The following is an 11,571-nucleotide window of genomic DNA, read 5'->3' on the forward strand; positions in this document are numbered from 1 at the left end:
AACAAGGCCACACATTCACTGCTAACAATTGTAGATCTGACGGTTTTGCAAAAAGAAATCATTTACAAAAACAGCAATGTTCTGGCTTGTCGGTTCCAAGCACCATTATCTTTATATAATAGTAGGACTCCTGAGCTAAAATTATGTTGCAGACTATAAGGGAGAAAATGTGCTCAATCTTTGCGCTCTCACCTGTTTACACAGACAGGGTCATGTGGCCCGCACCACGTGGACCGCACCATGTGGACCGCACCATGTGGGGGAAGAAATCGTTGCTTACTTTTAGTTTTAAGTGTAAATCTGGTCGTTGGTTATAATTAGTAATATGCTCTAATGCTGTTGATAGAAAGGAGTAACCACTTCCATCAATGGAGAAATGCATCATGGGTTAAAAGTGATCTTTTCAAGTCATTATGGTTGAGCTGATCATAATTTGCTTCCACTCCAGGGATGTTTGTATTGATCTTATTGCAGTTACTGCCCCCTTAACTGTTCCAACACCTAAATAAAACCTTCTCAGTGGCAGGACTGAATACAGGTTGCCTTTGTTCTTCAGAAACAGTAGCCTCTCTATTTTGTTTGTTAACATAATAGTCATTGGTTATATATTTAATTATAATGGTTGGGAAGTTATGGAAACTGCTGCAGACATGAATCAAAGCATATTCATCAAATCAGGTCTGGTGAGGGAAAGTAGCGCACTGGGCTAGTTCTTGCTAATTAGCATGGCAATTATTGTAAGCTGTCACAGTTCTTAAGCAACAGGGTGGACTGTGTGTGCTCCAGAGCGTAATCCCTCACAAATTACAAGATAATGGAGGCAAAGAGAGGCCACTGCTTCAAAAGGAACCAGGAGATAAAATCCCCAGCAGGGACATTTTAGGGACAGTCAGGGAGAGAGACTGCGGGCGAAGGAAAGGTAGGGGAAGGAAGTACAGCATGTACTTTATTCCCTTTACATGGAGCTGTCTGAATAGGAGAAGCTTATGTGCCTACTACTCAGGTCTGGTTGTTCTTCTTTTGACGGTTTGTAGTTGCAAAACGTATTTTGAAGATAATAGCCACCATTAATCACTTTTGATTCTGCTATATTTCATGTTGTACAGCATGAGCACAGTGGATGGTTTGGCTAATAACCACAGATCAATAGTCCTCCTCTCTCCTTGTGTCCAACATGTGCCATGCATTCCTGTGGTGCAAAACACACTATTAAAACCTACTTTAAGGATTCACCAGTTGCTAATGTGTTTTTTTTAAGTGTCGTAGGAGTCATTGTAAGCTGAATTCTTCTTGTCAAGAAATAAGAAAAGATAATTGCAGAGAAGGTGTACAGCACTTCGTAGGATAATCCCTAACCCTAACCCACGCCCACACAGTCCTCCGTCGAACTCCAACCAGGCAAAATAAGTAAAAAAAACCTGTGTGGATGGACCAACTGGTTATTCAACATTTAAGGTTTTTCTTATAGTAATAATTACTGTACACTCCAGATATTAGGGCGGGGTACAGCGATACATGGATTACCCAGCTTGGAGCTTTTGAAAATGAAATAAAAAATTTAACAAGTCACAATACTGTCACGATGAGGCACACCCACAGCATTTCAATGAGCTTCTGTGGATCTGGAGCATACGGTAAATGCCAGCACCCTTCATCTTGCAAGCTTCTCTGCCAAACAGACTGTGAAGCCATCCAAATATGAGTGCAGCTCTCTCATTAATGATTAGTATTTATTATGTAAACTGTGACAGCTCTGATGTGATGTGGAGACAGAGACTACCAGGGGATGAGTCTGTTATATTCAAATGGCAATTAGCCCATACCCAGCATATTGATGATCAACAGTTGGAGGATGCATTTCTCAAAAAGTTATAATATTCCTTTAACATCATAAAAAGTGCATTGTTCCTGAACCATTACTAAAACTGTATGAACAAAATAATCAAAATTTAAATCTAAAGGGCAGCCTTGACTGACACATTTTACAGTGGAAAGAAGAATTATTCAAATCCAAATCAAGTTCAATCAGCTAGTTAATGTGTACCCTAACCCCTAACCTGCTGTTTAACATTGCCAAAGACTTCTACTTCTAGTTTTTGTCTTATTTGTGCACATGTTCTGTATGTTGTTTTCCCACCAGCCATCAACCAAGTTAGGTCTCACTTATAAGCCAGGAACTACATTCTTTATATTTTTGTACTCAGTCAACAATTTCAGTTTTAACTAGAGATTGCCATAAGAATGCAACGGTTAAATAATCAATCTTAAGTCTTTTTTTGTAGATTTTTTTAACCTGTCTTGCATAACTTGAAGAGTATTTTACCTTCTCTCTCAGACAAGGACCAACATTGAAAAAGGCTTTTAGTTTTGCGTGTTTAAGGTGTTTACAGTCCTGACATTACAGTTTACAATAAATATATCTATTTCTAAACCTTAAAACCTAATCAATAATACATTATTGCCAAGTTTACAATATAATACATAGTATACAGCAATTATTGAATTTATGATAAAATACAGTATCTACCTCAGCTTTGCAGACCATTTGTACTACTGATTTGTAAACTGCAACACAGTGTACTATTGATGGTGATATGATATATAATCTCCAAAAAAGCCTCCACTATGGTTTAACGGGAGAATAGGGATGTGCACTGTTAACGTTTAACTTAAGTTGTGATTGTTGTAGATAGCCACACTGTTACAGTATGATAGCATCAGTACTCCAGCCCAGCATCCAAACACAACCACTTGAGTACTAGAGTAATGGAGAGCCACAGCAGGGCACAGTATAATCAGCAAGACTAGAGCCTCTATGTACCCTCTGTGTACCCTCTGTGTACCCTCTGTGTACCCTCTGTGTCACTGCTTTGTTTCTGAGTGCCCTCCAATTTCAGATGAGTCGCTGCACTTGTATTTCCAAATCCAGCGACAATGCACCTGCCAAATTCATTGCTTCCCTGACACACTTTCCTTGCATTCTGTTTAGTATGTATGAAGTAGTTTAACATATTTTATACAGGCAAAGCATATTTATATTAAAATAAATACACCTTGGGTGATGTAGATACAGTTCCCAATATTTAACTGTACAACTCAGTATGGTATCAAGAACACCTCAAGCATGACATTTGGAGTAATGATCTAATAAGACACCTGTATGATCTTTATGACATTTGATATTTATTCTTGGGGGGGGAAATCAAGAGCAATATTAATGGCTTTCTTTTTAACTGGTATGAACATACGGAAATGTTTTGTTGTTATTTGCACCTCATGATGGCAGAAAAGAAAACAACATTTTCTGTTAAAACCATCTCTGGAGCACAGCAATAGTAAAGCACTGGTGTAAATCTTTATGTGCATTAGTTTCCATGATGGCACGGCGCTAGTTTCCATGACATCTCTGTACCTTTTGTTGCCTATTTTAATAATTTACATTTGTCAGTAATAGGTATTTCACTATCACTAGCTTTGTTGTAGCCAGCCAGTAACTACAAGAATAATGAATGTACATTTGACCCTCAAGGGAAAAATGTCTTGACATGAGCAGTTACGATTCAACAGGGTTTGAGACCATTCAAATATGAAAAGTTATTTGTCAGTCATCCTTTGCTGAAGGAGAGCTGTTAATCACACTGTATATAAGTTTAGTACAGTGAGCTCATATACAGTATTTTAAATGAAACTGTATTCCCTAAACTGCCCTTCAACATCCATTACCAAATAAAGTATTGTAATTTTTGCCTTTGAAAGAAACACATTTTCTGTATGTTGATTTTCCATTAGCCATCATGAGGTGTGAATCACAAACTCAAATTCCTGTATGTGATCATTCTAACACATTGCACACATGACAAAGCACTCAATAGTTTCTCTTTTGTCAAAACTGGCAATGCAGATTGTCAATCATCTAAATAAGATAATCTGCAAAACTAGTTATGGTCAAATTCATAAAGCGCTGATTTCACTTTAATTAAGTGCATTGTGAACAACACTGGAAAGGAGTCTGAATGGAATTGCATTAATACTCCTACGCTTGCCGTGGGCCTTTGCCTACACTGGTTCCTGTGTTGCAACTGTGACGTGACTAACTCTGAGAGATGGTGGTAGCTCCATTTCTGGGAAAATAACAGTAATTTAAGGTGGGCTCCTTCAGTCACTTCTACTTTTCTGTAGTGTTTCTCATTTCTCTTGGACCGCAGCTGGGGGACTGACAGGATAGTATCAGAATGCAAATAAGGCTGCTTCCACTGTGTGGGAGGTTATACACCCACAAGTATCTTAACAGATACATGAAATATACAAATTCAAACATACTGGACTTTGAGATGCCATAGACAAGAATGGTAAATATATACTGTAGGTAAAAGCTATGTTAATCTCACAAGGCATATTAATGAGAGTTTGAGGGAGAGACCTCCCACCTGCTTCGTCCATCACGCCATGGCTGGTTTGCACAGCTTTTTACGTCAGTCAGATTGAAGGTAATGTCTATGAGATATGAGATAAATAAATATGAGAAATATGAGATTTATTTTAGGTGTCTTTATATATAAATAAAATATATAAAATAACACGGTTGTTGGGTGACAATTTTGATTGTCCAAAGTGTCAACTTTGATGAAACAAAATCCCTCATCAATTTCCACAGCAAATGGAAGATGCACCTCTGTGCCAATGAAGCCAAAACAAAATACATAGAGTAATCTGTACTTCTAGTTGTTTCATTGTTTGTTAATAGCTGGAAGGTAATGTTCTTAATACCTTGTACAGTGTGGGATGAGGTAAGGAAGAGAGAAGAAGGAGAAGCCTTTAAGTCACTGCTGAAGATTCACCTCTTCTTGTTGACAATCGATTGAGTTGAGCTAGACACCTTGATTTCATCTTCTGTCAAATGTGTGCCATTGTTTTCTTCTGTTCTTCCTTCTTATTCTTGTTTACTTTTGTAATCATTTGTTTTAATGATATGTTGCGCCTGTCCAGTGCTTTGTTCAACTGTGATCGTTTAAAATGTGCTATACAAATGAAGTTTGACTTGACTTGACAATTTCTGTGCTATGCTTTCAGCACACCCTGTCACACATGTTCATGTCCTGTATCATATCCACACATCCAAAGCATGCTCATTTGAAGCAGCAATCAAAATGGGTAGCTGCTTGAGTGATGGTGTGCACATGCAAGCCTATTCAATTGTTTGTTCTGCTGAATATGAGGTTTATATGAATGGATTTCAGCAGGGAAAATATAGACTGGGGTCTATTAAACACACGGATCAGATCACTCTGCTGATTCACAGAACATCTAAAGAGAGAGAGAGAGAGAGAGAGAGAGAGAGAGAGAGAGAGAAATTAAGTCTCTTTCTGACGTCAACAGAATTATTTAAAAGTGGTAATCTCAGTTTATAGTAGAATTCATTATAAGTAAAATATCAGGTTTTAAACATCAGCTTCCAAAACCAATTCCATTGAAAAAGTGCGGGATATGCTGCTAGAAAAACATCACAATAGTTCGATCAATGGCAACTAACTTGTTGATTTCGCAATAGTGAAGAGAACCAAACTTTTCCATGGCGTTTAATACCACTTCATCATATCCACTATTAGGGATCGTGGCAGTGGTTGGAATTAGCTTACCTTTCTGGCATTACATACAATGTGTGATAACAAAAGCTATTCTTGCTTGGAGAAGTAATCTCGTTATAACAAGGCTTTACCAAATGCGTAAACCACCAAGTGTGTAGGCAGCGTTTTGTGAAGGGCGTTGTGCGCTCTCCTGTGGATTTTCTTGTACACTGTGCTCAACAGGAAAGCGAATCTTTGAGCGCACAAATGAGGATGTCGGATGCAGTGTGCATTCGCCTGGCACCTGTTGCTGTCTTTTTATATTTTCAGCGCTGGTCTACTGAGGATTTAACAGCAGCATTCACCATCACACCAGGACAATGTCGGAGGAACAAACTGATTCGAACTCAAGTCGGTACTATTTTGACAACACCTCTACTGGAGTCCAGAGCAGCTTCGTGTTTTCAGGACCCATGTTTGTCATTTTGATGGTGATGATGGTGACTTTGGTCATTGTGATAGTTTTGGGTAACGCACTGGTCATTGTGGCCTTTAAAGTGGACAAGAGTTTGAGGAGACAATGTAATTACTACTTCCTAAATTTGGCAATATCAGATTTTCTTGTAGGTAAGTTCAACTTTAGTCTTTTTTATTTGCTAGAGCATGGAATAGCAGAAAATAGAGTAAAGCTTAATGCAAACGATGCATGTGCTATATCTGTCATAAAGACTTTCTATATGAGGTGATATGTGATATATGCATCCATGCTGATATATACAGGTGAAGTTTTGAAAGCCTTAAAATATATTTGATGCTTCTGTGTATGCCTGTCAATCTCCCCGTAGCCTATTGCACTAATAAGTAGAGTAACTGAGTTGGTCTACACTGCTTGATAATGTTTCTTTCTTTCTTTTTTTTGGCAATGGCGGTGCTAATGTTTGTACACATGTAATCTTTCTATGACCTGCTGTTCCACACTCATTCATCACTATTTGCCACCTTTCTTACTTTAAAAGTCAGTGAAGTAAAAATGTATTTTATGGTAACACTTTACTTTAACCCCCGCCCCCCCCCCCTTATTAAACATTTATGATTGTGCATTACTGAAAATGTACTGTGTATTCCTTGATTTCTGATCCCTTTCCAAATAACTGTTTCTGTAGGGGCATTCTGCATCCCAGTCTACATGCCTTACATCCTCACAGGCAAGTGGACAATGGGTCAAGGACTGTGCAAGCTGTGGCTGGTCATGGACTACCTGCTTTGTTCCGCGTCTGTCTTCAATATTGTCCTCATCAGCTATGACCGCTTCCTGTCAGTCACCAGAGCAGTGAGTGGAACATCCTGTAATGCACACAACCATAAAAGTGTTTTTAGGATTGTGACTCATAGCACACTAGCCTGCCATATTTGTAAAATAATCTAAAATGTTTTCACAGTCAAATAAAGGTAAACCAGCGGATGTTTTGTAGTTAATTCTAAACTTGCCTGGGATCATTTCCCTTTCTCAGTTTCCACTTAGGCAGAACTAACTTCTTTTCTTTTTCTTTTTCCCAATTGGAGTGAAGCATCTAAAGTTAAAAGTTGAAAAGCCCTTTCCTTTCTCACCATACAAATGTTCACGGCTTGTGGTCTGTGGCTTCATTTCTGACTGGTGGGTCTCCCAGATCATTGGTAGGGGCAGTGCCATCTCATTCTCCCAAATGTGCCCATCTGCAGAGGTTAATCATTCCTGACCCATTCAGGCCCAGTGCCATCCCTAATTATAGCTCTTCCCCATGATGTAGATAAAAAAAAAAGTCACATTTTGACTTTGGGACAGACTGAGCTTCAGAAAATATAGTCTAACATTTGATGACTAAACTTAAATACTTACTAACCTATTACCAGCAGATTCAAATTATTACATAATGTATGTCCATGCAACTATGTTCCACTGCTTTATTGTTCTGAAATAAAATTGTACGGCATCAGTAGGCATGTCCATTTTCTATTTTCTGCCCGTTTTGGCACATACTGTATCTAGTTGTTAGCATACATTTCAGCTGCAGCTGTTAGACACATTGAACCTGTTGGGGCTTGTCTGGGCAGAGGCAGACTGACTGTATCATATACATGTGTGTGTTAACTCAAAGGTGGGATGAGGCTTGGCATAGTAGACAAAGACAGTGTTCTCTTTCCTTTCACAAGCAAACACTTAACATCAGAGCAATGAATACAAATAACACCAGAGAGAGCCTCTTCTTTAATTAGCTAGCTTTGATCATAGAGATCCTCCTCTCTGCCATGGTCCTTCCAACCTGGAGAGATCAATCACAGCAGAAACAGGGCACCGGCTGCCAAGCAGCATTTTCCTAAAAGCATTTCTCTCTGAAGATTGAAAGACAAAGGATCTTCAACAGCCACAGGACAAAGTTTGTCTTTTTAAAGAAAAGACGGAGTCAGATCAGATGCATATATCTGGCAATTAGATGAAATGTCAGCACATTAACAAAATGCTAACTGCACAGTATTAGAAAATATTCTATTTTATGTGTTACATATGATTATGTGAGTGAGCTAAGATGAATCCCTAGTAGCTCTCAGGAGGAATGTAACAATTTAAAAAGATATGCAAAATTTCAGATTGGATTCATGAGCACACCTGACTCGTCTGCGTTAAGTCTGCCATCGCTACATGAAGCAGAGGCAAGAATTACTTTATACCAATTCATTTATACACACAACGGGAACTATTTCCATCTTCTTTGAAGAAGAACATGCAGTGCATTTGCTGTCATTTAGAATAGGGGCATATATTCAGAGCAGCTGGAGAGGGTGGATAGTATGCTGCCTGCTGAACAAGAATGTTGACAGGGACATACTGTAGGTTGTGACACTAATTGAGACAAGTGGTCATGAGAGGTGCTTCATTGACTTAACACTCATTCACACACTTTTCTGCAGTGCATGATGTCAGGACCTTGAAAAGGTCACATGTTCTGTTTGTCCACCAAAATGGTCTGTGATTTCACAAAGCTATAATTATGTAGATGTTGAAAGATGCAAATTATATGTTACAATGTTATTAGCGTGATGATTATATTGTGAGATTCTTTTAACGGTTTCACTGGATGCTTTTTGTAGACATGGTGGTTTAAAGCTATGGCTTCCGGTTGAAGGCCAACCTCCGCATTAATTGTACCACTGTGCTGTGATCAGTTCAAGGTGATCAGTGTTGTATTATAATACATTTACTTAAATACTTTACTTAAGCACAATTTTTTAAGGTACTTCTCTTCTTGATTACTTGTACTTTCTACTACATAAGCAAATGTTGTGCTTTTTACTCCCCTGCATTTATCTGACAGCTGAAGTTACACCACTAGTTACTTTGCAGATACATATTTTACATACAAAACATGTGATCAGCTCATCAAATATTATACATTATACATTATACTACATAACAAGCTGCAACATTAAATTGCTGCTTACACATTAATGCATCACTAATGACAATCCAATTTTAGACCAACTTATGATATAACTCTACAGGGGCCATTCTGCCTGCATGACATTTGTAGATACATTTAAAACATGTACGTAATATTTTGTTGGGCTTTTAGCTGTAATGCACAATTTGTACAGTACACTGTGTTATTGCTCTTATACATCAAAATACCTCTTCCACCACTGCTGTTAAATGAACATTTTCTACCTTTCTATGGTTAAAGACCGTGTGCTTTCGGAGAATAAATGGTTATTTTGCGCTATTTCTCCAATAATGGTAGGATGCAGCAATTGTAAAACAAAATGAGTGACCCCACACTGGCAGTATCTCTCAGTATATTTTGTGATTTGTGCTTATATTTACTGCAGGTAAGTTACCGCGCCAGACAGGGCATGACTCATCAAGCCATAGTCAAGATGATTGCTGTGTGGGTGCTAGCCTTTGTCCTGTATGGCCCAGCTATCATATTCTGGGAAGTGGTGGTGGGCAAAAGCCACGTGCCAAAGGATGAGTGTTTTGCGGAGTTCTATTACTCTTGGTACTTCCTTCTGAGTGCCTCTATGCTGGAGTTCTTTTCTCCTTTCATCTCTGTGGCTTTCTTCAACCTCAGCATTTACCTCAACATACGCAGGAGGAGGCTCCACAGCAGGGAGGCCCAGCTCCAACCTCAACTGAGCGAATCTGCCTCTGGCCAGGAGAAAGGTATCCCCCTGTCCCACAACTGGTGGTTTGGGATGAAACTGGCTGTAAGAGGCTCTATTCAATCCCAGACCTCCTCTCCAACTTTGGGTAAACTAGATCCCTCAACCAGCAGGGCTGTCCAGCCTAGCCGTCTGTCCAGGGATAAGAAAATTGCTAAGTCCCTGGCCATCATAGTGTGTGTGTTTGCCATCTGCTGGGCACCGTACACCCTACTGATGATCATCCGTGCTGCCTGCAGAGGGCGGTGCATCCAGCATCACTGGTACGAGGTCACCTTCTGGCTCCTGTGGCTCAACTCTGCTATTAACCCATTCCTGTACCCGCTTTGCCACAGTAGCTTCCGCAGGGCCTTTAGCAAGATTCTCTGCCCAAGGAGGCATACTACTCCCCCATTATCTGTCCTTCGTTCTGGCCAGTGACAAGCGGATATCCATGAAAGAATGGGGATGGACAATGTGCCAAACCTTTTTCAGCAGGTGAAGCTAAACTGCATCATAGTTTGTCACATATACCATAAATAATAGTTTTCAACTGTGGTTTTCAGTGTTTGGATGTATAAGGTTGGGACTGTACAGTATGATGTAATTTCCAGTTCCCTGTGTTCACATCTAAAGTATGTATTAAACATCCATCATAGGTATGAAAGTAATTCTCCTGTCCAAACATCTGAATATACCAACAAAAGTATAATGATAATTAATATAGTAGTTTCCCATTCTATATAAAAAAAAAGTTATACATTTCATATTTTGCTTGAATGAGTGCCATATAGGCTAGAAGCAATTCATCAATTATGTTGTCTAGGTTAATGTTCATGATCATGTTCATGACCATGTTCACTGTGACATCTCTGCTTCAGCTGAAGTAAAACAGATCACTATCACCCTCTGCTGTTAGAAGGTTTACTGCTATTGGTATTACAGAAGCACAGTGACAAAAATAAAAAGTGTTATTAAGTATAAATGTATGTAAAATTATCTATGTTTTGGGCAGGTTGTTATACAATAGATTACTAATGGATTACATTTCTACACACACTAAATATACATATTCATCACCCCATGTTAAAAACAAGAAATTACTTCTTTGCTGTACTGTAAAAAAACAACACAAACAAAAGTAAACATTCAGTTATGTTAACTGTACGTACTGTACGAGAGAGAAGTGTTTACAAACAATGCCAAAATAGCATTTTATTGTGATCAGCAGATGCATGTATACTTATGTACCACTAGATGTCACCATTAACCTTTGAAGCTTCCCATGTTTGCAGTGCTTGAGCATTAGGCTTCAAATTCATAGTCACTCGTTGTGAATGGCCAACCTTTCCATTAACTGTTTTACTTTATTATTTGTATTTGATTTGTCTGATTAAATACGTGCTATATTTTTGCACCCCAACACTGACTAATTGAAATTGTAATAGAGAAATGTAACCTAATAATCATACATACCATACAATTAGCTGTTGCTCTCTTTCCAGTCATTCATAGTGAGTGCTTTCCCTGTCACATAGTGTTGCTTGTTATTGCAAAACATGATCAGTTACAGTATGTCCTATGCTTTTGCAAATGTTTATATAGTCCTTAAGTGCTGTTATGCTATATATTTTTGGTAACTGTTTGTGTTACTAAAATATTGGAGTACTGCCCTAAATGTCTCTTGTCTCAGAAGAATGTTATTGTATAATGTACAAAGTACAATCTTTTGTGCTTATTTTAAGTTCAAAAATCACACATCTCTGTTACTGGCTGAGGATCGATATGCACAATATTAAATTAATGAATTAAGCTCTGTGATGCATTTTAAACG

General features: G+C 38.5%; 1 protein-coding gene across 1 annotated transcript; it reads left to right on the top strand.

Moving 5' to 3' along the window:
• The first annotated feature begins 5,845 nt into the window (after window positions 1-5,845).
• On the top strand, window positions 5,846-10,178 carry LOC144526604 (histamine H3 receptor-like). The gene is made up of 3 exons (XM_078264169.1): window positions 5,846-6,191; window positions 6,728-6,894; window positions 9,426-10,178. The coding sequence occupies exons 1-3, from the start codon at window positions 5,945-5,947 to the stop codon at window positions 10,176-10,178; spliced, it is 1,167 nt and encodes a 388-aa protein (XP_078120295.1). The 5' UTR covers window positions 5,846-5,944.
• Window positions 10,179-11,571: the final 1,393 nt, after the last annotated feature.

The sequence above is a fragment of the Sander vitreus genome, chromosome 12 (assembly GCF_031162955.1).
Source record: "Sander vitreus isolate 19-12246 chromosome 12, sanVit1, whole genome shotgun sequence".
NCBI classification, from domain to species: Eukaryota; Metazoa; Chordata; class Actinopteri; order Perciformes; family Percidae; genus Sander; species Sander vitreus.

Excerpts from the sequence above, each read along its gene's own strand:
- LOC144526604 (XM_078264169.1), top strand. The coding sequence starts at position 5,945 with ATGTCGGAGGAACAAACTGATTCGAACTCAAGTCGGTACTATTTTGAC. Across the intron at positions 6,192-6,727 it reads AATATCAGATTTTCTTGTAG|GGGCATTCTGCATCCCAGTC; the intron begins GTAAGTTCAACT and ends CTGTTTCTGTAG. Across the intron at positions 6,895-9,425 it reads TCCTGTCAGTCACCAGAGCA|GTAAGTTACCGCGCCAGACA; the intron begins GTGAGTGGAACA and ends TATTTACTGCAG.